Source organism: Pseudogymnoascus verrucosus (assembly GCF_001662655.1).
Source record: "Pseudogymnoascus verrucosus strain UAMH 10579 unplaced genomic scaffold scaffold_52, whole genome shotgun sequence".
NCBI lineage: Eukaryota > Fungi > Ascomycota > Leotiomycetes > Thelebolales > Thelebolaceae > Pseudogymnoascus > Pseudogymnoascus verrucosus.
The window spans coordinates 140,928-168,393 of NW_017263703.1; the positions used below are offsets into that span (position 1 = coordinate 140,928).

Below are 27,466 nucleotides of genomic sequence, written 5' to 3' on the forward strand. Positions count from 1 at the left end.
GTTGTCTGTTGGGTCCCGGGTAGAAGCTAACAGTGTAATATGCTTAGTTTAAGATCACATTGTCCGGCAGACGTTTCCCATGGAGAAACTCCGCTCAAAAACAACGATGAGTTTGGTAATAGTAGCAAACTGCTGGTTACCACCGGATGATACCGTGATCACAGTGGCCACACTTCAATTTTCTGCTGCAAGGTGCCACCACGCGTAAGTAAACCACTACGACCACGCAAATATAACATGGTGCTATAGCAGCAGTGAAATATGTAATTAGTTTACAATGAACTGCCCTCGAACCAGCAACCAGGAAAGGGCCAAATGGCGAACTGAATGCAGGGAGAAGTTAGCCAATCACATTCGTAAGTGTACTCAAGCCATATCTAATTGTGTCATATGACCAGACTCCCAACTTAGGCTTACTATTCTCCTAACTAATGTCAAGCTCATAACAAAACTAGAGGACCTGTATCAATGGAGTTATTTGACAGCTAGAAAGGCTGCATTGTTCAATAAACAACTAAGCAAGCACTCGATAGGGGCCTATATCGACCTGTGTAACGGAGTAGGAGTACATTTTAAGGCTGTGCTAGGAGAAGGCGCCGCAGACTACGAACAGGAAAAGCAACTCGTCACAACAAGCATAGGTTTTGACGCACTAGAGAAGAGTAGAGAACACCCTTCTAGCGATGCAATTTCCTTTCAACTAAGCGCTAAAGAATGGCGTGAGAGATTTAACGCAGAAGTGGCTATAAGAGAGGCTCTTAAGATCGAGATGATGGGTATTAAAGGAGAGAATGGGGAACTGCTAAGTGAGATGAAAGCCCTTCGCGAAGAAGAAGCAATGCTGATCCAAGAACTTAAAAAAGCACGGGAGGTTCTGCTGATAACATCGCGCATACTTCAAGAACGAGCATTAAAGGCATCTGAAGACTCGCAGAAGATTACACACGCCACAACTTCCCTAAAGCTGGGAAGAAATCCATGTATTTAGTCTCGCCCGAAATAGATTCCTCGATGGATTCTAATCAAGTAGCTCAAGTAGTAGGACCTAAATGATACCGTTCTTGGCGCTTCACGAACGAATTTGACTTGCATATTAGATCGATAGAGGTACCGCAGGAGGCGATATATTTGAGTCGGATCACACCGATAATACAAGCGCTGTAGTGCAAACTTTAGCAAAAAAACCATGACGAGAGCCAACAGGACCAGCAGACAGACTTACAAGGACCTAAGAGCAAACAGAAAGATCAGAGCAATTATCTTCTATGAGTTCAGACTCAAGTCTTTCAGCTCCCAAAACGTAGTGATGACAACATCCCGAACCTAGCAGCTGAGTAGACGAACGCCTAAGAGTTAGTGCGCCTTACATGCAATTCAGATCCTAGACCAATGTGAGACTATAGCAGATCACCCACGGTGGCGCTCGGAGTGAAGGGGAAAGAACAAGGTTGCCAACGTCAGCCGTGAGGCGCCGCCAGAAGGGACGGCGAGGGACAAGAAGGGGGAGAGCCAGGAGAAACGGTGAAGGGGGTTGGTGTATGAGGTGATGGAAGAAAGTAGAGGTGCTGATGGTGATGGTAGTGTTAGTGGTGGTAGCAAGGTGGCAAAGATAAGGAGAAAGGAGGAAGCGTGAGCTGTGAGTGGGCCGTCCAGCCATATTGAGTGGGGATGTAGGCCTGGCTGCCCCATAACACCGACTTTGAGCGCCACCGTGAGTCTGGGCGCGGCTTTTTCAGGTCTTAACGTCTAGTCTTTCAGTGCGATAGAGGATAGTGTGGCGTGTCTATCATACGGCAGATGATATAGTACTGTAGTCTATCGTGTGGAATGAAGCTTTACAATTGATGATGCAAGGATCGCGTCATCCTCGGCTTAAACTCGAATCGTAGAACCTAGTCCATACCAGCATCTCCTGTTAAGCCATGCTAATGCCTTGGCTTCTTACCTTACAACAACTTCTACTTAAGAAAGCCCTTCTTCGACAGTCGGTTTTGACGGAAACAATTCCCTTCAAGTCCCCTTGTTGAAGTCACTCAAAGCAGCTCAGAATGGGAGAAAAGTGCTGGTCCAAGTCGTCTGCCTCGACTGTGAGATGTATATAGGACCTGGCTGAGCCACGCTTACATACTTGTTAGCCTCCATTGCTCTCAACTCTCCGTGTGTTGCTTAGTTGATAGGGGTTCAGGTATCGAGGACATTGGCTAGGAATTTGCGAAGTTTCACAGATCACAACGAGAAAATCGAAAAGACAGAAAGAACATTTGGTCCACCTAGAAACAGCCACATCGCTTTCATCGCCGCGGTGCTCCACGGTCCTACAGGACGAACTCATGCCACCTAAGAAGCACCTGCCATCGAGGCCTTTGAGCCTTGCCATACCCGTGAAACGATATAGTCCTCGAAGACCGACACTACAAGAAATCCTCGCAAACTCAGCACCACCGCCATGGACTCTAAGCGCCTTTACGGCCTACCTTTCACAAAACCACTGCTTAGAGAATCTGGAGTTTACAATGGATGCTACGCTGTATCGGAAGCAATATGAGGCGCTACTTGCAAACTGCGGAGAGGAGACGATAATGGCTTCGACCGAGGGGTGCGAGTATGTTCGCATGCTATGGCAGAAGCTGTTAGATGCCTACATCACGCCAAATGGCCCCCGCGAAGTCAATATTCCCGGTGACGTCCGAGATCGTCTCCTATCATCCCCAAATCATTTTAGACCGCCGAGTCCGCTGCAGCTCGATAGTGCGATAATGGTTGTGTACGAGCTGATGGATGAGAGTGTTCTGGTCTCATTTCTGAACTCCGTTTCCCGAGGTTTCAGCAACTATACTGGTCCTTGGACATCAGTAGAAGATACATCGGTTATACCTACACCGGATTCTCCACCTATGCCTCCCGCAGCGTCAACCCGGATAGGCTATGGCTCCACCTCAAGTAGTGGCCCGAGCCGTGACGCGCAAACTTCTAACTCCGCACACTCGCATCAACCCGTGCAGCGTTCTCATCTTGCTGCCGCGCTGAAGCGCGGCGTGAAATTTATTTACCCGTCACCTTCGTCGAATAGTGCCAAGGAAAATAACGATTCCCTCATCAAATACACCATTAGCGCCGGATCATCCAGTTCTCTTGGCGAGTTCATGATTCCACTGATAATACCCCCAACCTATAATTCGTTCACCGACACAAGCGAATCGAGTTCGAAAGTCAGTAGAGCAGGTGAGAGTGATTCGAAGAAGATGGGTTGGAAGTTGGGGTTAGGATTGAGGAAGCCTTGAACCAGTCATCCGTTGGCAGCAAACATTAACAGTGGCAGTTCGAAAGCGAACAATGTCAGAGAGTCCGACAACGCTCATAGGTAGTCAGAACCCTTACGTCCAGCACAACCACAGGTCTTCTGTGCTTTTGGTTCGCGTGGAGTGGGGAATACAATAGTGTTCACTAGATCGTGCCGACAATTGCCATAGTCTTCCTGGTCGCACCGATCCTTCTGGTCTTTGTCGCGTCCTTGAACTACCTCAAAGATACGTATCTGATGTATGCAGCAAGTGCAGCAAGTGCGGTTGCAGCTAACACCATCTGTAAATCAGCTGCGGGTGCATCTGCTCCACTATTATACAATATATGTTCTATGCTCTAGGAGTTGGAGGCGGTGGTTCGCTAATTGGCGGAATAGCCATACTGCTTGCTGCGTGCGACGGAACTCCAATACCTGTATCGACGACTTCTGCGAGAAGAGTATGTGAATTTTCATCCCCAGCGGAAACCTTTGTAATGATCCGTATCGATTTCTGTTCTGTAAATTTATTGGCATTGCTGAGAGGTATTTCATTGAGCACTTAATCGATGGAGATTTTGCCTCGAACAACGGTGGCTGGGGATTTAGTGCCTCTACAGGAGTCGATCCTTAGCCATATTTTAGAATCTTCAACCCCCTCTTGCAGAGCGAAAAATTGGACCCCGAGGGAGAATATATCAAGAGATGGGTTCCCGAGCTGAGGGGTATCACGGGTAAGGCAATTCATGATCCGTATGATAGGGGAAAGGGGGTGGAGGCCAACAAGAGCGGGTACCCGAAGCGGATAGTGGATCACAAGGAAAGTAGGGACCGGTGTTTGGCTAAGTACAAAGGGGGCTTGGGACGAAAGACAGCCGAATTTAGATTAGCACTCTTCCAGGGCAAATGTTTGCCGTCCCATTGTAGTAGATACCTTGAAAGAAAATAGGTAAAAGTTGTAGACACAGGGCCGTGAAAATGTGTAAGCTGGTGATAGGCCCTTTAACTTAGGTGAAGTGGTCAAAGTGATAAGAACGCTTTGCATTGGCTCCTTTTTCACCTCGAGATCCTCCGTGCATGAAAACCTCTCTGCCGCGGGAGCTAGATGTACCATTTGTTATAGCTAAAATAAAATAACAACGCGAAATATGGGGCTTTTTAGGCTAAGAGGCAAAAAGCTACATATAGAAACGCTGAGGACAGAAGCAAGGACGTTAGAATTGGCTGGTGTCAAAACGCCTAGTACGATGCAGACACCGCTAGACGGTATGATCCTCTTCGAAAGATGAAGCGTTCGGAGGTCTCATGCGCACTTCCCATCTAGACAGCCTCCGTTGCAGTTTGCTCGAAACAGCAGTTGCTGCAGAACCTAGTCCCTAACCTGCCTAGAGTTCCGCACTGGCTACAAGCAAGCCCTTGTTGCGGTTGGACAAATGTTCTCTGCCCACCTAAACTTTCTTGATTTTGAGTAACTTCTTCCGTGCGATTGACGGTCTCATGAGGGTATACGGGCGTCATGCCACTAGCCATGTGGCTCTTCTCTTGTCTTTTAATATGCGTAGAATCTTCGTGCTTTCGACCGCGAACTCGACTTAAAACGATAATGCCCTTCGAGGTTATTAGTCATTTGTGAAAATGGGCAACGTGGGAATCCCAAAATAGGAAATCTCACCAGTACGAAACTAAGAAGCCAGAAGATCCCCCCGATAAAAGCCCATGCGATAGCTGCTCTCCAGCTGCTACATCCAGGATGTCCAACCTGTTCTGCTGTACCTACTCGATACCATCTACCCCAAGCCCAGCCCCAGTTGGTCCTAAACCAAGTTGAATTGCAGCCTCGGCTTCCAACAAGCTATTAACATGTTAGTTTAGTGAAAGGATATAATATTCAGTATTAGAGTAAAAAAAATTCTTACATTGACAAGAAGTCCGAAGGCGACCATCCAGCAGACAAAGATTGCGAAGTCTAGGGGAAAGGCATAAAATGAGTAGGTTAGAGGTGGCGTTAAGACCAAGGCGAAGAATATGGAGATGCCTGCGATGGCGATCGCATACACGACTCGACGGTTACTGCCAACACCTGCTTCGTGGATGTTATGTAGATAATGTCCTAGGGTGCCGGCGACAACAGCGGCGGAGACAAGCTGCATAAGCCGAAAAGCCACGGAAATAACTCTTGATCCAGAACCCATGGCTAATGATCTAAATTTATCCGTTTGAATAGTGGAGTTTTAACATTAAAAGTTGAAGTGATATTGGGACTTAGTAGTCGACGTTTAAAGCCGTAGAATGGGTCTGCTGTCAAGTTATACACATGGGACTCGTTACCTACATGGATGCCAACAGGTATTTTCGTTCGGGTGTGAACCCAGTATTTCCATATTCCCAAGGGCCAGACTCAAGAATCCTCTACCGTAAAGCAAAAATGGCCAAAACTAGGCAATGGTTGAGCCTAACTTAGCAAGTTGACTAGAGCGATTTGAGCTCGAGATGTCTGGAGTGTCGTAGGTGGCGGGTCGAGTCACCGATGCAGAATCACTAGAAATCGGCAATTGTGTAAGCGAAAGTGTCTGCGCCCTCATACAGTCTGGAGAGATCAACTAATGAGGGAATATTACAAGATGCCGCGCCGCTAACGTAAACCGTAAATGCGGGCTAAGATAGGTCATCCTTTTATACTGAAGGCCCAATCATAAGCACGGTTAAATTAAATGGCGTCTGAGAATTCTTTAGAGTGACAAGAAGCATCATTCGTAAGTATAGTCAATTCCAACGGATTCTCACAGCTTGATAATTCTACCTAAAGTATGGGCATCAGCTTTCACATTACGCAATAGGTTACCATATGCTACTAACATATCTATATAAGAATCGTCATAATTTGCTTCACGTGATCTAAGCATGAATCTTTACTTCCTCTAGTGTAAGCTTCTAGCAAACGAGCGATTAAAGACAAACTTGTACTGCATTCTTGAGATTTCCTACTACAATCTACTGAATAAGAATCTCGAGCTTAAAACAGACGAGCTAATAGCCCTATCGGATTCGAAATGTTTGGGCGTCGCAGAAGACCAATGATGGCTAGCCCGCTGCTAGGCACAGCAATAATCATGGGGGCATCACGATCGTCGGCCAGACACGAAGTGGCACGCCAAGAACAGTATCATCAGAACAACCAGATGGCAAACGAGCTAAGAAGGCGCGACGAAGAAGATAGAGAGAGGCGTACGCAAGCCGCTATCGATGAAGCTATCGCAAAGGAGAGGCAGCGCGTTGAGCAAGTTCAAGGAGGAGAAAGTGGGACACAGACCGGACGTGTTGAGTCTCCGCCAGTATATAGCAGTGTTAAAGGAGCTGTTAACGCTGAGAAGTATTGCAGACGTTGTGGAGGTGGTTGCAGGGCGAGCGATAAGTTTTGCACTAGTTGTGGAAGTAAATTAGAGACAGCGTAGCTAAAGAAAAGCGAGAAGTATGAAGCTGTGATCCGTTAGGATTAACTACGGTTAACAAGAGAGGAGATCATCTCTGGTGACCTTGCGGCCTTGATGAGAGTCTCATTGTTGTAGCCAACGGGGATAGATGCGATTTGAGCGTAACTGATAAACGTGAGCCATCCCAATTGCCAATCCATATTCTCAGCACCTACACATCCAAATACTTGTTTCCGTCTACATCGACAATGCTGAAGCTTTTATCAGTAAACCATTGCAGAACGCAGTTTGTGGTGGTGTGACGTCATGCAGTGACGCCGTTGGTGGTGGGATCATATCAGTTATCTCAGAGTACTCTCCCTCGGAATTCTCGGATCCGACTATTCGTGGTAATGATTACCGTGTCGTGAGAACCTTAATCCAACATTCCTTCAGTAATTGTCAAACGTTCAGTTACTTCATGATGACGCCGACGCATTCAAGTATGGGAGAGTTGCCAACGAATTAAAATCATGACACTGTACACACTAACCACAACCGGTCCTTAAAGGTTAAGGAGATAAGTCGTAGAAATAAGGAATGCGCATGTATTGGCACGAACTTGGAGTATATAACCCATTGTTAGGCGCAAGTAGTATAATCCTATATTTGGCAGCTTGCAACTTATATTTATTACGGCGGCACTGCTAAGCTAATGGATTCTGCCCAGTATTTAACGGACGGAGAGGTTGAAGAGTTCGTTAGTGACTTGGATAAAAATAACGATGGGTTTGTTGACTATGAAGAGATTGAATCGAAACTGGATCAAGTCCACAACGAGATCGCGCCAGACGCAAAATCGCATCATCTACACCACAAAGACCTGGATGATGAGCATCGCCACCATTTTCTACGCAGTGTGATTGGATCGAGCACATATCCAATCTCTCGATCCGACCTCGCAGAAGTAGTTAAGGGATGGAAAGTCCCTTCTTTAAAGCCGGATAGGAGAGCCGAGCAAAGCAATAGAAATTATATGAAATCAGTCCCTCTGGCGCGAAGACTCCGAGCCTATTGGGCGGTTAAAGGTCCTGAAATTTTGTTCATCACATTTGTTGTGTCAACACAGGTTGCCTTTGGGACGTGGCAAATGGTCAAATACATTATTGAGACGCAATGGCGCGCCGCTTTGGGATGGGGAGTTGTGTTGTCTAAGACGACAGCCGGCGCTTGTATGTTGGAACCTGATCTATCACCCCTGAAATAATGAGAGTGCTGATATTGGAATTCAGTGTATCCAACTATGTTTTTCCTCATAGTCTCCATGTCAAAGTATCTCCCTACTTTCGCAAGACGATCATCGGCCATCTCGCATTTTATTAATTGGGACAAAACTCACGCGTTTCACATAAAGATTTCTATTGTTGCATTGGCCCTGGCCACTCTGCACGCCATTGGTCATCTAACGGGCACCTTTCTGTACGGGAGCAGGCCAGCACAGCAGGATAAAGTTGCCGCTATCTTCGGTGAAGATGCCGTGCCTCGTTCCTACCGTGACTACGCTTCCTCCCTTCCAGGATGGACCGGAATTGCTGCCCTGGGAATATTCTGGATAATAACGCTCTTCAGCATACCACCTGTTAGGAAATGGAACTTTGAGGTCTTCCAGCTAGTCCACTTGCTAATGTTTCCAATGATTGGGTTTCTCATAGCACATGGTCTGGAAGCCTTACTGCAGTTCCCCATGCTTGGATACTGGCTCGCATTCCCTACCCTTCTTGTCTTCCTAGAAAGAGCCCACCGTCTGCTAGTTGGCTTCCACCGCATTCGAGCAGAGATGAACGTTTTGGATGCCGAGACGGTTTGCATCAAAGCCACAATCCCAGAACGCCGACTTTGGCCATATCAAGCCGGCCAGTACGTTCTACTTCAAGTTCCGCAACTATCATGCTTTCAATGGCACCCTTTCACCATCGCCATCTGTGAAGGCAATACTATCCAAATCCACATTAAAACAGACGGTAATTGGAGCTTAAGATTACGAGATTTGCAGAAAGAAACGGGGCAAAGCCTCCGCTGCGTAGGTATTGACGGTCCTTTCGGTGCTCCAGCTCAGCGCTTCTATGAATTCGACCATAGCCTCATCATCGGATCTGGCATCGGAATTACTCCTTTTTCTGGAATATTAAAAGATATGCAAACTAAAGCGGACAAGTTACTACTGTCATCCGCGATGCCATTAGCATCGACTGAGGGTCTCCCCGATGCTTATATAAACCAAGCCACGGTTTCCACAATCGATACAGGTCAGAACACGCCTGGTTTGCGACCCGTAAACAATCGGACTGTCGACTTTCACTGGATTGTGAAGGAATGGAACTCGCTATTGTGGTTTTCGGACCTTTTGAATAGCATTTGCTGTCCCTTGTCCTCTCAGCTCCATCACAATCCCCAGGTAGATATTCAAATTATAACTCACGTAACACAAAAGCGAAAGAACATTTCGACTCATGTTTTTCGCTTCCTCCTAGAAATACATCGGACAGAGGAACATCCTGAATCTCGACTAACTGGCTTGCTGAACCCAACAAACTTCGGGCGGCCGGATTTGGCACAGGTTATGGATGATCATTATGAAAGGATGAGAAAGCTACTTGTCAGTGGTGATGGATTTCAGAACAAAAAGAGAAAAGTCGGCGTGTTTTTCTGTGGTAACCCTATCATTGGTTACGAGCTGGCTGATCGATGTCGGATACTGACATTGCGGGGCAGGGAGGATAAAAGCCTTGTTCAATATCACTTTATGATGGAAGTATTCTGATTATCTGATATAAATTATATTTAGGAGCAGAAATATACTTGGCTGACTCGCCCTGATGCTCAGCTAAATAGCAACACAACTACAAAGGCTATCAAACTTCAACTTCCCCCGTGACTGACTCCACTCCATCCCTTTTGCGAACATGCACGCCGACCAGTAGTAGTCCGTTTTGAGAGAAAGTAGGCTGGGTATGAGGTGATTTGTTTAGGGTGAAGTGACACACCCCAAATTCTTGAAGCAAAGTAGCCCAAGGACTCCGGCAAGGATAGGGTGTAGGCATCTATATAAACGCCACCCGTCAATGTTTCACGAGAAAAAAGCCAAGGTTAATATTGTGTCCTAGCTTCTGGAGCGCAAGGTCTATTTCTAGCGGCCATAGCTGTGATACAGCCCGCCCTTCCGCCGAACCTCGTGCAGTGCCCAGAACACCACGAGCAACCAACCCTGTCCCACCCGCTGAGCTAGGAAGCCGATATTCTCTCCTCATCCGAGAACAGCCAGGCCCGACGTCATCGCGCACGCCGGTCACTTCTAGCAGGGCGCGCCTAGTCGCGAGGACAGTCTTTGTTAATCAATTGAAAGCAATGACACAAATGTGCGTCGTTCCTTGACAGGTTTGCAGAGTTTGTGGCTCAAGAGAAAGGAGCAAGATTTGTTGCTCCTCCGGCGATGGAGGAGCAGGAAGCAGATGCCACTATCTGGATTTCAAGGAACGAGGGTTTCAAACCCGGGGACGTGGGGTTTTTCGAAGAGTTCGCGCAACTTTGGTCAGCAAATTGATGATATGATGCGGGCTCATAATATTCACATTACTAAGAACGACTTCTTTCCTCCCTTCTACGCTGCGTTTATATTGCAATGACTAAAAGCAATATTCAAGGAGGGTTTTAAGGTACTAGACTTCTTCCATATACCTGCACAACTTATCTTCTTATAACTAACGATGAATCGCAGGTTCCATCTTCGATCAACCGTCTATCCACACTTATTGATCCCTAATACCTATCCCTCGGCTTGAATTATGCTACGGCTTTTGTTATCCCGCTGTAAGGGTTCTGGAACAGTGAGGACGGGTTTTGTCAGCACGTTGCAAGTCAGCGGTATGAAGTCAGCACAGTCGTGTTTTGGGGGGGGGGGGGGTCAGCAGAGAATGGTCATAATTTCATGGAAGGGTGAGATTCTAACTGAGATGACAGGGTTCAGGTTCGATTGGATGTCAGGGTGAGGGTTATGGACAAGATTGGGGAATAGCACCCATCAGAGCGGCCACCCCCGGAGAGAAGAGGCATTATAGGGTTAAGGTTATGTATCACATTGGTGTTTGGGAGGAAGAGACATGAATGTGAGACACGGGAGGCTGGGACGGGCGGAAAGCGGGGGGGTTGAAAACGTTATATATTCTAAGAATCAGTTCTTGCAAACTTTCAAGACTTCTACAACTACACCTACATCCAGTATGAGTTTAGAATTCGAAATATCCGCATGGATAATGATCGTTCATTGCCATTAGATGGAGACTTTAGCAAATGGCATAAGAAAAGGGGACTAAGAGTTGATTGATGCCCTCATACACATGAATCGAATATTGCAAGCGGGCGTTTAGGAAAGACGCTCATAAACCGCCCTACTGCAATGAGTGGCTCATTGCCAAGATATCTCTGACCTGAAATCTTCAGTGCGGCAGGATATCTGCTAAATAGATCTCCAAACCGAGGGTTAGATTGGGAAACTCTAATTGGACATCTCCAGCGTCTATCAAAGGTTACTAACTGGACCGAGAAGCCTCATTTGGCTCATTTTCCAGTCTATGGATGTCTTGTTTATCCATTCATCAAGACGAGGCCCAAGCTAAAATAATATCTCTTCACAACTAATTAAATGTTCGTTTCGTTTATGTTAGACACGCTGAGTCGCATCAACCTTGTACAGATGTACTTTTGCTAGGTTTTCCTGACTCTCGTTATCTACCCAATCCATCTCTCTTGCACTATTAACATCATCCCCAATAGGGCCTTTTGTTTTTGCTCTAAAAGTATTGCGGTGGCGGTTCTGTCTTGAGCTCATTTGGTAATTGCCCACACTAGGAGTGCTATCCGTGCAAGGCGAGAAGTGCTTTTGGAGGATGCGTTGGGTGAGCGCCTTAAGAGGAGGTGCGGATGCACAGACTATACCTAGGTTCACCTCTATGGCTTCCCAGGTATACATGTAGTAGCCCACCCAAGTGCTATCGTCAGACGTCTGGGTGGCAATCGTGTAATATAACCGTATCCCACCAGCAACGCAGACCCTAGTGATAAAAGAGTCAGCAACGTAGTAATGTACTTAAAGCCCCTAGCATTTGCGTTCGTTTGCATCATATCTAAGCTTGATCCTTGATTCAAGAACAAAAGCGCGATATATAGGGTTGGCATAAGACTTACAAGAACCCAGCTCCAAAGATGCCAACCAGTTCAAGTCTCTTGCGTTTTGGTAAGTTTGTTTTCCAGACCAGTCTCATGGGCAAGACATAGACGTAAATGTCCGTAATTGTATTGGTAAGTCCATGCAAGAAAAGAGCTATTTCAGCAGGGTAACAATTCTTAGAACTCGGATCCCAGTAATCGCTCACTGGATTACATTGCTACAACCCAGTTAGATCCCCCTTATTGGCTTTAAATGAACCCGCTACCGTTTAATACGTACAAAGATGATAAGAGCGCAAAACGCGATAGTCCAGATGACAATAAATGCAATGCTGCCGTATATCACTCTTTTCCAGGGCTTAGTGACCGCGATACGGAGGTAAAGGAAGAGGATGGAGATCTTCACGAGTGATGTCGTGAGAGTAAACAAAATCTCGGAAGCAAAGATGTTTTGAAGAATAGGGCTTAGGTTTTCCCGCGGGATTGCAGAGAGGTGTCTGGCCCAGCCGAATTTAGTACCGACACAGGTATTAACAGCCAGTGCAAAACTGAAAAACTACACAGAGAAGTGAGTTCACGGTCCGAAGTGTAGGTTACCATCCTCACGAGCGCTCTAGATTAGCAATGGAAGGGGCAAACTAACTAGCGCAGCGCCCATGAGCCAGTCATCAGTGCCTATCGTATCGAGAATACGAGCGCGTGTGTATATTCGAAGGCCATAGAAAACTGAGGCAAAAACCACCAAAACCACCTGCAAGGCAATCAGAGGTAGTGCCCGCGACGCGTAGTCTGGTGGAGGCAAATGATCTTGGATGAGAGCCATATCTAATAAGAACGATTAGGAACGGCATCGCAGGAAACAGCCATATAAGTGCAGAAAGATGTGGCGCTCTGGCTAAGAAAGGAGCCTTGAGTCGCTCTGTGACGGGACGCGGCATGATGGTGAAACCACCGCATATCGAGTTTGCCGCGTTTGAGGTGGTTGGCTGTCGAATCAGACAGCACCTGAGTTTCCCCTGTTCTAACCAAGACTAATGCCCGCATGGTGTAGCCGAGGCTGTCCCGTCCCGTATAATGCGATAATTCACGTGGCATGTGACAAGGACACGGCAAGCGGCTTGTTGGTATTCCAGGCACTTTCGTTGAACACACTTTGCGACGCAGAGTTGGCCGGCCGAAGTGGACGCGGGCCAGCCATGTTGGCCGCAAAGTTTGTGTAGGGTGCTTTATAGCCAATCAGAGAATTGGAATAAGTCGTTCAACAAATGACTAGTATCATTTATTGCAAGAGTCTACAGCAATCATCGTTTGCAAATGAATCTTTAACCTTATAGGCTGCAACTATCATGTCACGCACGATTGCTTGTAACTGCCGCTCTTATCTTTGCGCACGGACAGGCACCGTATGCAAATCAACACGGACCAACAACCTCCGTCCCGTCTTACGCCATAACTCTTCGTACCAGGTCTGTGCACGAATTCCAGCAAAAACCGCTTAATTTAATGCAACACATCTAGCACATTAACAAATACTCTGGCTGCTAGGCGCAGGCCATATTGACAAGAGTAACGTTACCGCCCGCAGCCTGCCCCACCCCTCATTTAGGTATTTCGGGAAGGAATTTCCCCGCAATGTAGATCAAGTGTGTGGAGGTTTGACAGGGGAGGAGTACAGAAGCAGGTCAGTGCGTACCAAATCACATTGCATCATTCATCCAAAGCTACGAGCCACGAGCCTACCATCCCTTTCTGTGTTGTCGGAAAGCGTGGATGATTGCCCTTGTATGCTCGAGTGTGCATGGAAAACGCGGACGCAAAACGTTTACAGGAGTTTTGAAATTGCAATTCGGAAGGGACGGGTTTGACCAATTGTATGGTGTCCTGTCCAAAAGGAATATAGATACAGGACAGCTTTCCCATGCTTCTATTTCGCATCCACTTTACTTGCCTTTCCGCAGAGCAATATTCATTTGGCCACAGGCATCACGATACTCTACTCATGTCGCTATGGATGCCTTCTCAGACATCAAACCGGTGCCACCGGATGTGATCCTCAGCTGGCCAAAACCGAACTACACAGATCCTGATCGGCGTGGCCCTGCATTATTGATTGTCAACTGCTTCTTGTTACCGCTTGCGATGGTAGTAGTTGGGATGAGATTGTACACTCGATTGATAATTGTGCACTCCGCTGGATTGGATGATGTGTTCATAGTATTTGCTTCAGTAAATTCTCCATTGTCACGCTACATTGAATCAATAGCTTACACCTTTCTTGATTGCAGCTGTTGGTTTGACTATAGCAGTATGTCTTGGTAAGTCCTTTGAGTCACTAAGTGATGACCTGCTGACGATCAATCATGAAGCTGCATCTCAATACGGATGGGACCTGCATATTTGGGACGTTCCAGAGGCAGATATCATTCCAGGTCGTATAGTATGCTTCTACCTCCCTAGAGTTAGTAATCCCAGAACTGACCTTGACTACAGGTCACTTGGGTGGCTCAGTTAATCTTCGTAGCAGCCACAAATTTCACAAAACTGTCGATTCTCCTCTTTTATACACGCTTGTCAACTGTTGGTATCCGAACACCATTCGACTACGCTGTGTGGGGCACGATTGTTTTCGTCATCTTGTACATCATCTCATTTTCAATCAGCGTCATCACCGCGTGCAAGTAAGTCGAAGATTCCGTGTACTTTCCTCTTGCAACGACTGCTGACGGAGTTGGCCAATGCTCTAGCCCCGTGAGAGGTTTTTGGGACATCACAATCCCACATCACTGTGATGAGCAACGAAAATTTGAAATGGCCGCTGCCGTCGTCAACATCATAGTAGATCTTGTTGTAATCCTTCTTCCGCTTCCAACAGTATGGAGATTGAAGTTGCCGAGGAGGCAGAGGTGGGCGCTTAGCGGGGTTTTCATGTTAGGGTTTTTGTATGGCCACCATACTTAGTCTATAGGTCCATGATGGCAACAGCTGACGCACTGGACTATTCAGTGTCATCTTAGTATCAACAATACGCGCGTATTGGGTCAATATTATTGTGAACGTGACCTATGATACCACCTGTGAGTTATTTTTCCATCTTATCACCAACTTTCGAAATATCATACTATTACGAGACTTTATAGGGGAGGGTTTCATACTCTGGATCTTGGTAGCCCTTGAAGTCGACGTTGCACTTATCTGTGCCTCGGCACCAACACTCAAACCTACCTTCAGGCGCTACTTTCATAGTCATAATACTCATTCGTCAAGCCATTGCGTAAACCACAGACTCTCCTCGACGCATCTAGGTAGTAATAACCTCACAGTCGAGCTGCTCGCTGTAGAGAGTATAAAGCCTTGGGATATAATACGAAAGCCTCTGCCCGCAATTCCAGCAAATAATAAATACTATAGTCATTGAGAGCGATTATGCAGGAGGTAGAAGGGGATAATGAGAAGACATTAGAGGCTGCGGGGGCTATAAGGTCTCGTCATATTCACAAATTCTCGGCTTTAAAATGCTCACTAGGGGTAAGGAACCTCGGTCAAAGGTTTGGCTCTTTATTTGAGGACGGCGAAAATTTATTTTACTCATTTTTCACAAGTGATAGGAGATGTAGTAGCATCGAGCGACTTCTAAAGATATAATTGGCCAGGCGTGCACGTACAGGTCGATAGCTTATGGCACCCTACAATATCTTCCCTTTTGCCAGGATACTCGTATGTCAAATATCACTAATCCTAGTAATTTCTCGTAAGCTTTACAAGTAAGAAGCTTACTACTATGTCTGTCTGACAGGTTTCAGGGATTAATCTACAAAGGCGAGTTTAAAGAGGGACCTGCAAGCAAACCGACGATGACTCGGTATTAACCAGACTCACGGTGTTGCTTAAAGTGAGGGGAAAGGTGGTGTGGCGCGACTAGTCGAGTCAGTTGTGCGTGGGTGGGCCGTGAGTCCTAGTGCTGGTTCATGCGGAATACGTACTGTCTTCACTAATAGGTCTATCTTCGCCCATCTTCCCCAATTCTCCCACTGTCCCGTCCCTACAAATACAATAGTATGGGGGAAATATGGAGCTAAATGGGCCGCAATGGACCGCAATGGTACATGTAGATGCCGTTCATTTCGGTCCGAACAATTGAAATGGCCTAGCCTCCGTGTCCCTATTATCCAGCCTTGACCATTCGTCAAACATGTCCGCGATTAGCTTGGTCGACATCAATTTTATATGACCAGCGTGTGTCCCCTGTCTCTGTATCCAGAATTGACAACATGCATGCACGATGCGTGTTCGGGGAATAATCGCGACTGTTGCCCTTCTCTTCGGTGCTGCTATCGCAGATGTCAATCTATCATAGGCGCTTGCGCAGATTCCTACGTGCACTGTAAGTTCCCGCCTCCGCTTGTGCCTCGGCATCTTTTATTTACGCCTCCGTAGCAAGAATGCGGTGTCAACTTGCTGGTACCCGCGCAGTGTTAATTGGCCGACCTGTCAAACTGTCTTTGCACGAATTGCACCTTGCAGTTAGAATTTGCGCTCTGCGTCCTAGAGTCGTGCGACCTCGCCGACTAATTCGGTATGTTTGCACACATATTTGCCACCCGCTAAGGTTCAAACCTGACCTTGACAGTGTCTTCGACCGTCCTTCAAAATGAGATCTGCAAGGGTGTCCTAATACCATCACGAAGCGCAGAGATTATACGAGATGTTATCATCATCTCAGCCTTTACCTACGTGATCATCGGATTGCGATTTTATTCAAGGGCTCTTGTAACGAGCGAGATGTGGTGGGATGATTGGGCCATTGCCCTTGCAGCTATGAGTTCTCGAGTACATTGTAGTCTTAGTAGTACAGCTGTTAACAATGCTAAACAGCTCCTCATGATTCCCATGACTATCATTCTGATATTTAGTAAGAGCCTCGTTACTAAAGTATCCCCTATGCCGCGATACTAACGTATTTTAGATGCAACACGCAGCTTTGGGAAACACTTCTAGAATGTTCTACCTCAAAACCTAGTTCTACTCTAAAAGGTACGATCTAGAGTGCATTCCTTTCTACTAACAAATACTTACTTAGAATAGCTCTACTATATCTCCCAAATATTATATGTTATCGTACAAAGCCTAGCGAAATTCTCCATCCTACTCCTCTACCTTCGCATCTTTCCCAGCAAGCGATTTCGCCTTATTGTAAAGATAGCGATAGGGTGGATGATTTGCCATACTCTCGCATTTGGGATGGTCGTATCCTTCCAGTGCGTACCTGTCGAATTAGTCTGGGATCTTACAGTGCGTAGAAGGTGCACCAATTCTCAGGCGTTCGTCTACGCGGCTGCTGGGTTTAGCATTTTTGAGGACTTTATCATCATGATGCTCCCTGTTTGGGAGCTAAAAGACTTGAACTTGAACTTGAGGAAGAAAATTGCGTTGATCTTTCTGTTTGCTCTTAGATCTTTGTAAGTGCAATCATCTGGCTGGCTTTGTTATTGCGTTCTTACTAATGTTGGTATTATAGCGCTTGTATCACAAGTATGATCCGACTTAAATATATCATCGCGTACGGGACATCTGTCGATGTAACATGTAATTCAAATTCGTTCATAAAGCGACTTGGCCTAGAATGCTAACCCGTTCAATAGACCGCAATGTCGACATTGTTTTATGGAGCGTGCTCGAAGATTATGTGGCAATCATCTGTGCCGGCCTCATGTGTTTCCGGCCACTAGTTATTAGATTTCTGCCCTCAATGTTGCCAACCACCAGCTTGAGCGAAAGCAAAAACCCTGGGAGTCAAGCCTAGGCCCAAGCGAGAGGGAATTCAAAGTTGGCAAGCAAGTTGGGAGCCGGTGTCAAGGGGTATGAACTGCATAGCCAGAACGATGAGGCGAAGGATAGGCAAGGAAAGGCTATTCGGGTGCAGAAGACATGGTTCACGCAAACCAGCAGTGCTGAGGAATTGCCGGAACGAAGTTATTTAATAGATGGTCATGGGAGAAGCGAGGAGTTGTGGCAAGACCGTCGGACTTGAGGGCATGGGCATTCATATTGCTTCATGTTAATTTCGAGGACGTTCTACCAATTGTGTGGAGAGATCGTGCAATACGGCAAGAGCCGGCGGCGTAGGTAGACCTCGTCCAGAACGAGAGCCAGTTCCCAAAGAGACGCAGGACGACAGCCTGCATTTTAAAGACGACGCTTGTCACGCCAAATCAATTCAGTACAGCGAATAGTGCATCACACAACTCAGATAGACAGCAATCACCATGGCGGCTTGTCAGGCGCAGACCGGACGGCTTCTACTCGGAACAATGGCCTTGCTGCGACCAAAGCTCTTCGCCATGCTTGCTGAGTCTTCTGAGTTCAGTTTCCTGTCCAAGGCGGGTAAATCCTGCTCTTCTTCCTCTTTGACGTGGTCTGAAAGGTTGCTCATGATGGCTTTGATGGTAGGTAGAAACTCTGGGGACCCGACCTTGAGATTTGGAACTTCTTGAGCTCTTCATTAACCTGTCACGTGTTAATATCAGCAAATTAAAGGTGATTCCTTTAGAGATAAGGTGAGGGCATACGGTTTGATGGTCAGCGCGGTCTTTATCTGCTTTCGTTGTTGACCTAATTGCTTTTCAAAACCAGGATATACAACCAGTTCTTCACTAATGGAGTGGCGGGCAAGCTCCTATATAAACTGATTCTGCCAGCGAGTGGCCTCGTCGCTGTCCTTAGCGTTGATAATATGTTATGATATTGCTCAAGCTCTCGGTGATCCTTCTTCATAGCATCGCTAATTCTAGACATCTTAACAGTGGATGCAGATAGTAAGCGAATATTTTGTGGTTGGATTGGACGGACAATAGTGTTCGCTGAAAGGGCCGGGGCTAATCTGAGTTTCATCCTGGCTTTGTAGAATTGGAGACATCTTCAATGTGTGTATGTTGCTATCAAGGGGAATGAAAGTAACTTGAATCAGGTTATGTGCCGCGACATGAGAGGCACTCATCAAGCCCTTCGAAGATGGTAGGCAGGCTGATTCAGGCGTCAAGGGTTTGTGCTATGCGCAGCTTCTCGCGGGGGCGCTTCAGGGAATGAGGGAAATGAATAGTTGAGCTCGGCGCGACGACAGCCTTCTCCACAGTAGGCTTTGCCATCTGTCTGCCTGTCACAACCGAGGCAGACGTCTTGTGAAAAATTCGTTTCTCCCATTATGAGCTGTTTTGAGTGATTTCGACAAAGGGTGAGAAAAGGAATTGTTTGGTCCAAACGACCGTTGCGGAATGTTTTTATAAAGTAGAAGTTGTTGTTACGTGGTCAAGTACAGTTTCGTTAGGAAGCCTACGTACTGGCATGGCTTCAGTAGTAAACGAGGAGATGCTAGTATGGACTGTGCCCTGCGACTTCAAGTGATATTGCCGTGATGGGATGGTGGCAAAATGATATTGCCACGCCAAGGATGACATAATCCCATCATCATCAATTGCAAGGCTTCATTTCAAACGGTACACATAGTACTGTAGCCGCTACCGTACTGTATCCTTTAGAATACATATGGGCCAATTCAAAGAAGCGGCGACCCATGTATAATCATATTACGTCATTTAATAGGAACATGCAAAGATGGCGTTTCCAGCAGTGCAACGAGGCTTCTGCACGGTAAGTACGTAGAAGCTGAGGCCAGACGATTAAGCTCAAGGAGACGGTGCTTGGGAAGGATCACTTAGACACGCTCACCAGCATGAACAACCTCGCAATCGCGCTTAAGGAGCAGGGAAAGTACGCCGAGGCCGCAGCGATGCACCTGAAGACGATGCAGCTTAGGGAGATGATGCTCGGGAAGGATCACCCAGACACGCTCGGCGGCATGAACAACCTCACAGTAGCGCTTGAGAAGCAGGAAAAGTACGCGGAGGCCGAGGCGATGCACCAGCAGACGCTGAAGCTCAGGGAGACAGTGCTAGGGAAGGATCACCCAGACACGCTCACCAGTATGAACAACCTCGCAATATTGCTTCGCCTGCAGGGAAAGTACGCGGAGGCTGAAGCGATGCACCGGCAGACGCTGCAGCTCAGGGAGACAGTGCTCGGAAAGGATCACCCAGACACGCTCGACAGCATGAACAACCTCGCAGTAACGCTTGAGAAGCAGGGAAAGTACACAGAGGCCGAAGCGATGCACCTGCAGACGATGCATCTCATAGAGGCGGCGCTCGGGAAGGATCACCCAGATACTCTCACCAGCATGAACAACCTCGCAGTAACGCTTGAGAAGCAGGGAAAGTACGCGGATGCCGAGGCGATGCATCTGTAGACGCTGAAGCTCAGGGAGACGGTGCTCGGGAAGGATCACTCAGACACGCTCGGCAGCATGAACAACCTCGCAGTAGCGCTTGAGGAGCAGGGGAAGTACGCGGAGGCCGAGGCGATGCACCAACGGGCTTTATAGTATAACAAACCTGCAAATCCTATCCTCCAATATATCCATCTTGTTAAACTTATTATGCTGCCCATGACATGGCCAACAAAAACCGATTCCACCCAGTAATCGAAAGCTCCCGTGTCAACTCCGAATGGAAAGCCGACCCCGGCCTCTCAAACCTCATACATGAGTCGGATGGCTGCGTAAGCCCTTCAACCCGATGTTACGGCGTAAACAGGCTAATTGATACATCAGAGCCCAGGTGTCAACCGCTCTAACAAGGATGAGCCGTTGCCCGAGTCACACCTTGCTCAGGAGGTGGTTGATAACATCTTTGATTATTCTACGAATGGTAATGCCTATCTTCTTCTACCCACTCATGTGACAGGTAATCAACGTTTCTCGTGGGAACATGTTCCAAGGAGACGTCTTCCCATCCTCGTGAGACTACTGTTCAGGTAAGAAGTGAGATGGTACCGCAAGTTGCCGGACCGACACATTGTAAATCGGCGAGGAGCTGGCGTATCGCCATAAGTTCTGATGGATTGATAATTTGCCCTTTGATGAATTTTGTTGCATTGTACGAATGGACGGCACTACTCACGATGGTCAAGGTCTCTATTTTCATGTGGGGCAAATAAGACTTTATGGAAAACAGCAGATAGCTGTCCTTGTCTTGAATTGTCCATGCTAAATTACCCGTTGGGACCGTTTAACGCTGATCAATCGTAAACTTCGGAAAGCATGGTGCGGATTGGGTCGATTGATTCTGGTCAATCGAGAAATGGTGAATGGTCTCATGGTGATAAGAATGAGGCCACGCTAACGGCAAGTCGCACAAGCAATTCGCCCTCTACATCACGCTTTCATTTGTAGCTCAGGCCGAAACACCTCTTGCGTCACGAACCGATTACATCAACACTCCCAATATCCCGTCAATGTAGTACTATGTCCGCCTGCTGATGCTGTGTGTGTTGGACGTTCAGCACCTTAGACGTCTCATTGTATGCTATGCTATGTACTATGCCACTAGTGGCCCTATTCCCACTGCACTCAATCCGAAACCTACAATAGATCGTGTTGCTGGGTGATTTTTAGTATTTTCTTACTGTTTCACCGTCTCATGATCCAACGACTACATAGCAAAAAATATGGGTTCTAGCTAACGCGATGCCGGAGACATATATCGTAAGTCGCTTTGCCTCATAGTATGATGTGTCCAGAAAGACTTACTGTAACAAGATAACGTTTACGGATGAAGCTACAGTCACAGGCAAGCAGCTGTATGCCTACGCCAACGATTCAGTTTGCCTATAAACAGGGCGCTAATAAGTAATGCGTACAAGGATAAAAAAGGAGGTAACCAGCGTTGGAGGCATCATAAATCATGAGCACTCGTTGATTTCTTCCATTTCGTAAGCATCCACCCAGTCACGTAAACATGAAGGTTTATACAAAAGAAAGATGGCCCAATTCACGGGCAATGCGCTTATTTTATCCGCAGGATTGAGCTACCTGATGGTCCAACTTATGCATTCGCAAATAACCCGTACATTAAATCTTGGGAGAAAACGCAAGGGCTTTGTAGTAGCAGGTAGAGATCTTGTAATATATAAAAATGTACCAGTGATTGATCATATTCCACGAGATTTGTTATCGTTCTACAGCGTACGTGGGTCGTCATCCGAGAAATCTCTCTTCTCATCAATCTCCTCGTCTCGATCTGTCACTTACTTTATCCCATTGGTTCTGCCGCTAACAAGAACCGCAATTTGAAGTAGAATGCACTGGGCCGGCGCTCTAAACAGTTACTAACTGCGGCCTAATTCCCCCTATGCATAGATAATATCCTTCTCCGACACTTACCCCAGCTTCCCTTCTGGATCATACTTATTGCTAGGTCGGAATCGAAGAGTTTTAATGAACAGGGTTGCGCAAGAACTCGCCATTGTCAATATTGAGGACCTCGCCGGTGACAGACCGATTTTTTGCAAGGAATAGCACGCCCTGCGCTATTTCGCTCTCAGTCCATTTCTTTTCCCCAGCCGGGTCCAACAGAGTTTGTTCCTTCGACGGCCTACCCTTATGGGCGGTACCCTCTTCCTTGTCATTGGACGGGAAGTAGCCAGGCGCAATACAGTTGACACGCACATTGAAGTCCTTGAACTCGTACGCCATCATCTTGGACAGGTGGACGGTGGCGGCCTTGGAAGCGCTGTTGGAGAAGTAGCCACTTAGGTGGGATTTGAGGCCTGACATGGAGGCAACGACGATAACGGAGGCTTTCGCGTGCCCGTCGCTACTGCACTTCTGGAGCAGCGGCAGGAAGGCGACCGTCTAACGGCATCAGTTTAATAAGCGACAGGACGATGGGAATTAAGACATACTGTGAAGTACATGGCGGACACGTTGGTGTTAAATGTCGAAATCCATTTCATCTGGTCTTCGGCGAACAGCATCTGCTGCAGCTCCTTGGCGTCCATTTTGGGCGCTGTGCTGCGCTCGCCTTCAGACCCCGCCGCAGTGACTAGCAGGTCGACGCCGTAGCGCTCACGTTTCTCGATCTGTCCCACGAGGTGCATTAGATCCTCCTTGTTGGTTACGTCGCATACAATGCTGGGCTACGTCAGTGTTCTGTTGGACCAGGGACACGAATGGAGGACGGACGGTATAATTGACCCGCCTTAGGAGGCCCGGTGGCTCTCAGCTGTCTGTACGAGCGCCTCGCGGTTGCTGCTTACGATGTAGACTCGTGCGCCGTTGGCGATGAGTGCTTGGGTTGCCCTGCCTGATTTTAGAAGCAGTACGGAGCGAGGGGTTACTGCTGGTTGTACATGAGTCCTATGCCAGTTCTACCGCCGGTGACTACACAGACATATTGTTTGAACGAGAAGAGCCTGTCCCCCCTAACACTTTCTGGATATGACATCTCAAGCTACTAGGTGACTGCCTGTATTAGAAGTGAGGATTTTGACGGCTGGTGTCCGAAGAGGCAAGATTGATAGATTATTGCTCCGTCTATTATTGCTCAGTCTACAGTAGAAATTCCTGACAATTCCAAACAAGAATTACGTCATTAGATGCTATACTAACTGAGGGGCCGAACCTGTGGCAGTTAGCTATCGAAGTCATGATTAATTAGAAAAGTCGACTTAATTGGTCGTAAATTTAGTTGAAACGAACGAAGGCCACGGTCAGACCTCATGGTGAACCACAATTGAATACAGTTCGGAACCACTACCTTTTGAGAGAAGAAAGGCTATGCCACCACTTTATCTCCGAAGGGTCAACTTTCTCTTGCGGATATTGAAATGTGTAATGCCATTTCCGTATTACACAAAATAACTGCATAAATAACTCCAATAACCAAGCACCCCTTTCAGACCATAGTGGAGGGCTAACTTTACTATCTTCGGAATTGGTTTCTCGCAGGCAAATCTTCTTGCTTCGCGTTCTAGTCCGAGCAACCAGGGGCTGTTTTGAGTTCTCCGGCAAGCTGATTGGGATATCCCTTTGACGCTGTAGCTGGCAACTGCTGTCACAAATTCCAAAGGAAAGCAGTAACTTACTACAAAATCTCTTATATACTAGAGATGACATTCAAATCTGCGTCAATATTCTTCGAACTGATTTTCGAAGGTATCTCATACGGAAGTGTTCGAGCGAAGTACTAGCTAAGCCCCAGAAGTTCCTAAAGTTTACTATTTACATGACGTGCCTGGGACTCGCGTTACGTATAGAGATACCGACTTCAGAGCCCCTGTAAATATTGTTGAATACTATAGTGGAAAGCTCTCTACGCTGAAGCCCTATCGTCTCACTTTAAACGCCAATCGGGTGGCTGGCCCCCCAGTATCAGGTTGCCTTGTGCACTGAGAGATGCACCATCGCAGCTAATCCCAATGCTGTTATAAGTTTCTCTCGTATAGACAATCTCATCTTCCGCGACTCCGAGCTCGTCCCTTGGAATCCATAGGACTAGAGGATCAGAAGTAAGAGTTTCGTCTTGACAAGGATCTTGAAATATCTTTGTTGCAACGCGCATATCTTTGCCTTTACTTCCGGTTTGAGCCGTTAGCTGCTTGAAAATGGGTCGCGAGGATAGCCAATGTAATCCACTTCTATGATCTAACGAAAAATGAAACAGTGCAGTAAAGGCCATAGTAACAATCATAATTATCGCTTGTGTAGTGCATGTGGCATTGCCGTTAGCATCGCGGAGGAGAAAGAATAGGCCAGCAAGGCATAATTCCATAAAGTATATGCCTGTCATTAGCTAACGAATTGCTGTTAGGTAAAACAGGCCGGTAGCACTAAGATCCAAATCAGAGAGCTTTAGAGGGTAGAACCGGTATAGAACCCAAAGCGCCCTAAAGTAGATCATGCTAAAGACTAAAATAAGAGGAGCGATGACTAAATAGATAAGTCCTATGCAGTTAGTATTATCTCAACAGTAGCTAATACAGAAAATATACCTATACACGCTATATTTGTGAAGACTAGGACAAAGGTACCCCATTTTTAAAGTCCTAGGCTCTGTCTTCTCATCTACTTTTACCTTAGAGATTTGTCAAACAAAGGAGAGAGAACAAACATGCTTATAAGTCTAGTAATCTACATAAGAGTGAAGGCGAAGGTCATAAAAGTGTGTATCATAATATACGAGAAGAAATAATTAGACGCCTTAGGCAAATTCTAGGCAAGCAGCGTCAGTATTGCTTCAACTATATCTAGCAACTGTCCAATGATGGTGGTGATACCAGCCGACAACGAGACGGCAAGGAATACCTACACAAAAAGGAAAGAGAAGTAGTAGATCTAAACGTAGTTCTCTACCCTCTAACAAGAATGTAGTCCTTGCATATTTGCAAGAAGACGTAGTACGCTTAGAACCATAGCAGTGATGAGAGATAGTATTGCAAGGGGTAAGACTCCTTAAATAGTCGCTAGGGCCTAACTTAGGAGCGATTCTAGCCGTCTTAGCGAAGGGACAACATAAGTTAGGTATCCAATCTAAGAAAGTGAGCCTGCGATTGCTACTAGAAGTGCGAAGCCAAGCGTAAGCGAAGCAGCAAGGGAGTACACGAAAGCTGTCTAAATAATCTGTTACCACCAGCTAATCGAGACATTTGACCATATAATATCTGCAGCAGTTGTCCCTTGTTTAAACGTCTAGGACGGAGGGGCTTGCGCTTTAATCGCAAGAGCTATAGATAGCGTTGAGAGATCTTTGTTGAAACGAACAAAGGCCGAATTCACCTTAGGGAACTCATCGAAATGCTGTTGGCTCCGCTGTATCTCAGTGTTATACCGAGCAACTTCTATACAGAAGTAATAGATTGTATTGACCTTAGCCCTAATAAACGGCAGAGAAGGCAGCCATGAAAAGGCTAGAAGTCGTGTTGATAGACAATCCTTTCAACATAGATATTTCATCCATAGCTCTAAGGAATGGGGGTAACTTTCGTCCTTTCCATATAGCGTCTAATGATTTTTTAGACAATTTGCTTTTTATATAAGACGCGTCTCAGCAACCTCTAGATTGCTTATAAACGCATCTCGTTGTAGTAGCTTGCAATGTAAGCTACTATAGTCTCGATTTATCAGTATACTATTAATGCCACTAGAAATGCTATGGAAGTGCCGCTAAATTTCATCAACAGAGAGCTGCTGCCCCTTTGATCTCAAAACGATGAGGAGAGATGATTCTTTAATGTTCTTTAATGCTTAAAAGATGCTTCGAAGTCTAGAATAATCCTAGAGCTCCTGTTGAAGGGTATAGCAGACCAAAACAACTACTAATATTACAAGTAGAAGATGCGCCCAGTACTTGTCTGTGTGCGAGAGTCTTAACGTTTAAAATACTTAGCAGATCTAACCCCTTTACACCTCTAGACGCGTTCTTGCCATAAGCGACATTTAATAGAACGAGGATAGGCATTATAATCAAGCACAATATAATGAAAATCCTCATAATGGTATGCAAATAGCGGTTAAAGAGGTAGTTTTTAAACCTAGATGCGTGTTTTATATAGGGGTCTAGTACTAGCGAAAGAAGCATTTGTAGGGACATCAGACGTAGTTTCCATTTCGAATTAAAGACTCTATAGGCTCGCCTGTAGCTTTATTAATTAGCATTTGGTTCCTTACTAAATAGGACCACTACGTACTAGTAGTCTGGGAATTTAAGTTAAAGTAGTATGTAAGCGGTTATACCAAACCTAAAGATTGCTCTAGAGGTTGTGAGAGATGCCAAAAAGGTGCGTAGCGATTTGCCATGATTCTTATGTGCCTTGCCTACAGCATTGTCAAGCATATCATTAACGCTCATAACTTGTATATTTAAGTAAAGATGAAGATGAAGGAATAGAACTAGAGATTGTCCCTATATATAACTAATACTTTCGACATACGCGGCTAGCGTCAACATCTTGATGCTGATGGCCCTCCACTAATAATGCGATAATCTAATGATACTAATGAACCACCACCTAATAATGGCCGCCTTGAGCTGGAGTCATGCCATACACACAATTCTCTAGAAGAACCGCCGGATGCACATTCATTTCTAGATGATAGTAAAGTACCCAGCTCGCCCCACCACGCAACCTAATGACTAATTTACTTCCTATAACCCTCTCTAGGGTGATGCTTTAGATTTGGACACAACTCCTGTTAGAACTCGGCTAGGCACGTAGCGCAATATAAACTGCGAGATCATAATGCTGGTAGAGACAAGGAATCAATTCAAGAGCATTTATATATTATGCTATCTCTGCTGCTACATTCAAGTCCCTCCGTGCTTCCCAGAGAACCTCTTTCATCCGAGAATATAGGCCTCTATCTTCCTTCTCCATCTCCCGCCGTTTAGAGATACCAGCTTTCGTAATCGATTTAGGAATTTAGTTAAAAAAGTGCCTCTTCCACAGACACTTCTTCCAGAGGCTGCTCTCGCACAGGCTGAGCCACTTCCTCTTCCCTAAGCAGACTTTCGCAATCGTTATGACGCTTTGATTCGGTGCGTAACATGGTTCCTAGTATGGGATACGGATATGGGCACATACCCATACTTAGACTTCTAGCATCGTGTATATCTCTGTAGTCGTGGAAGCGACATAGCCCACCATAGCCGATCATGGACTGCGC

General features: G+C 46.4%; 9 protein-coding genes across 9 annotated transcripts; 6 read left to right on the top strand and 3 right to left on the bottom strand.

Annotated features, from left to right (window-relative positions):
* Positions 1 to 97: 97 nt before the first annotated feature.
* Positions 98 to 1,027, top strand: VE01_10827 (uncharacterized protein). Its single transcript, XM_059464277.1, has 2 exons — positions 98 to 356; positions 456 to 1,027. Exons 1-2 carry the CDS (start codon positions 278 to 280, stop codon positions 986 to 988), a joined length of 612 nt encoding a protein of 203 aa, XP_059320260.1. The 5' UTR covers positions 98 to 277; the 3' UTR covers positions 989 to 1,027.
* Positions 1,028 to 1,860: 833 nt separating this feature from the next.
* VE01_09228 (uncharacterized protein) lies at positions 1,861 to 3,811 on the top strand. The gene has a single exon (XM_018278643.2). The coding sequence runs from the start codon at positions 2,331 to 2,333 to the stop codon at positions 3,279 to 3,281; it is 951 nt and encodes a 316-aa protein (XP_018126900.1). The 5' UTR covers positions 1,861 to 2,330; the 3' UTR covers positions 3,282 to 3,811.
* A 660-nt stretch (positions 3,812 to 4,471) lies between these two features.
* VE01_09229 (uncharacterized protein) lies at positions 4,472 to 5,472 on the bottom strand (the record flags this gene model as incomplete). The annotated part of the gene is made up of 3 exons (XM_018278644.2): positions 4,472 to 4,888; positions 4,953 to 5,132; positions 5,197 to 5,472. 3 exons carry the CDS (start codon positions 5,470 to 5,472, stop codon positions 4,601 to 4,603), a joined length of 744 nt encoding a protein of 247 aa, XP_018126901.1. The 3' UTR covers positions 4,472 to 4,600.
* A 1,777-nt stretch (positions 5,473 to 7,249) lies between these two features.
* VE01_09230 (uncharacterized protein) lies at positions 7,250 to 10,291 on the top strand (the record flags this gene model as incomplete). The annotated part of the gene is made up of 3 exons (XM_018278645.2): positions 7,250 to 7,922; positions 7,983 to 9,011; positions 10,134 to 10,291. Exons 1-3 carry the CDS (start codon positions 7,406 to 7,408, stop codon positions 10,289 to 10,291), a joined length of 1,704 nt encoding a protein of 567 aa, XP_018126894.2. The 5' UTR covers positions 7,250 to 7,405.
* A 673-nt stretch (positions 10,292 to 10,964) lies between these two features.
* Positions 10,965 to 13,248, bottom strand: VE01_09231 (uncharacterized protein). The gene is made up of 5 exons (XM_018278646.2): positions 12,557 to 13,248; positions 12,194 to 12,469; positions 11,932 to 12,131; positions 11,282 to 11,798; positions 10,965 to 11,213 (listed from the first exon to the last, which is right to left on the bottom strand). Exons 1-4 carry the CDS (start codon positions 12,734 to 12,736, stop codon positions 11,408 to 11,410), a joined length of 1,047 nt encoding a protein of 348 aa, XP_018126893.1. The 5' UTR covers positions 12,737 to 13,248; the 3' UTR covers positions 10,965 to 11,213; positions 11,282 to 11,407.
* A 672-nt stretch (positions 13,249 to 13,920) lies between these two features.
* On the top strand, positions 13,921 to 17,713 carry VE01_09232 (uncharacterized protein; the record flags this gene model as incomplete). Its single annotated transcript, XM_018278647.1, has 7 exons — positions 13,921 to 14,127; positions 14,177 to 14,228; positions 14,280 to 14,350; positions 14,404 to 14,591; positions 17,211 to 17,369; positions 17,429 to 17,496; positions 17,553 to 17,713. 7 exons carry the CDS (start codon positions 13,921 to 13,923, stop codon positions 17,711 to 17,713), a joined length of 906 nt encoding a protein of 301 aa, XP_018126895.1.
* A 1,808-nt stretch (positions 17,714 to 19,521) lies between these two features.
* VE01_09233 (uncharacterized protein) lies at positions 19,522 to 20,347 on the top strand (the record flags this gene model as incomplete). Its single annotated transcript, XM_018278648.1, has 3 exons — positions 19,522 to 19,557; positions 19,583 to 20,181; positions 20,227 to 20,347. 3 exons carry the CDS (start codon positions 19,522 to 19,524, stop codon positions 20,345 to 20,347), a joined length of 756 nt encoding a protein of 251 aa, XP_018126902.1.
* A 68-nt stretch (positions 20,348 to 20,415) lies between these two features.
* On the top strand, positions 20,416 to 21,026 carry VE01_09234 (uncharacterized protein; the record flags this gene model as incomplete). The annotated part of the gene is made up of 2 exons (XM_018278649.2): positions 20,416 to 20,523; positions 20,576 to 21,026. The coding sequence occupies 2 exons, from the start codon at positions 20,416 to 20,418 to the stop codon at positions 20,780 to 20,782; spliced, it is 315 nt and encodes a 104-aa protein (XP_018126897.1). The 3' UTR covers positions 20,783 to 21,026.
* Positions 21,027 to 22,237: 1,211 nt separating this feature from the next.
* VE01_09235 (uncharacterized protein) lies at positions 22,238 to 23,249 on the bottom strand (the record flags this gene model as incomplete). Its single annotated transcript, XM_018278650.1, has 4 exons — positions 22,238 to 22,657; positions 22,708 to 22,941; positions 23,062 to 23,104; positions 23,155 to 23,249. The coding sequence occupies 4 exons, from the start codon at positions 23,247 to 23,249 to the stop codon at positions 22,238 to 22,240; spliced, it is 792 nt and encodes a 263-aa protein (XP_018126896.1).
* Between the last annotated feature and the right edge of the window lie 4,217 nt (positions 23,250 to 27,466).

Bases quoted from the DNA above. Each gene is read 5' to 3' on its own strand.
- VE01_09231 (XM_018278646.2), bottom strand. From the start codon at position 12,736: ATGGCTCTCATCCAAGATCATTTGCCTCCACCAGACTACGCGTCGCGG. The intron at 12,470-12,556 runs GTTAGTTTGCCC...TTCTCTGTGTAG, and splicing joins GGCTCATGGGCGCTGCGCTA to TTTTTCAGTTTTGCACTGGC. The intron at 12,132-12,193 runs GTACGTATTAAA...ACTGGGTTGTAG, and splicing joins TTTGCGCTCTTATCATCTTT to CAATGTAATCCAGTGAGCGA.
- VE01_10827 (XM_059464277.1), top strand. From the start codon at position 278: ATGAACTGCCCTCGAACCAGCAACCAGGAAAGGGCCAAATGGCGAACT. The intron at 357-455 runs GTAAGTGTACTC...TAACAAAACTAG, and splicing joins GAAGTTAGCCAATCACATTC to AGGACCTGTATCAATGGAGT.
- VE01_09228 (XM_018278643.2), top strand. From the start codon at position 2,331: ATGCCACCTAAGAAGCACCTGCCATCGAGGCCTTTGAGCCTTGCCATA.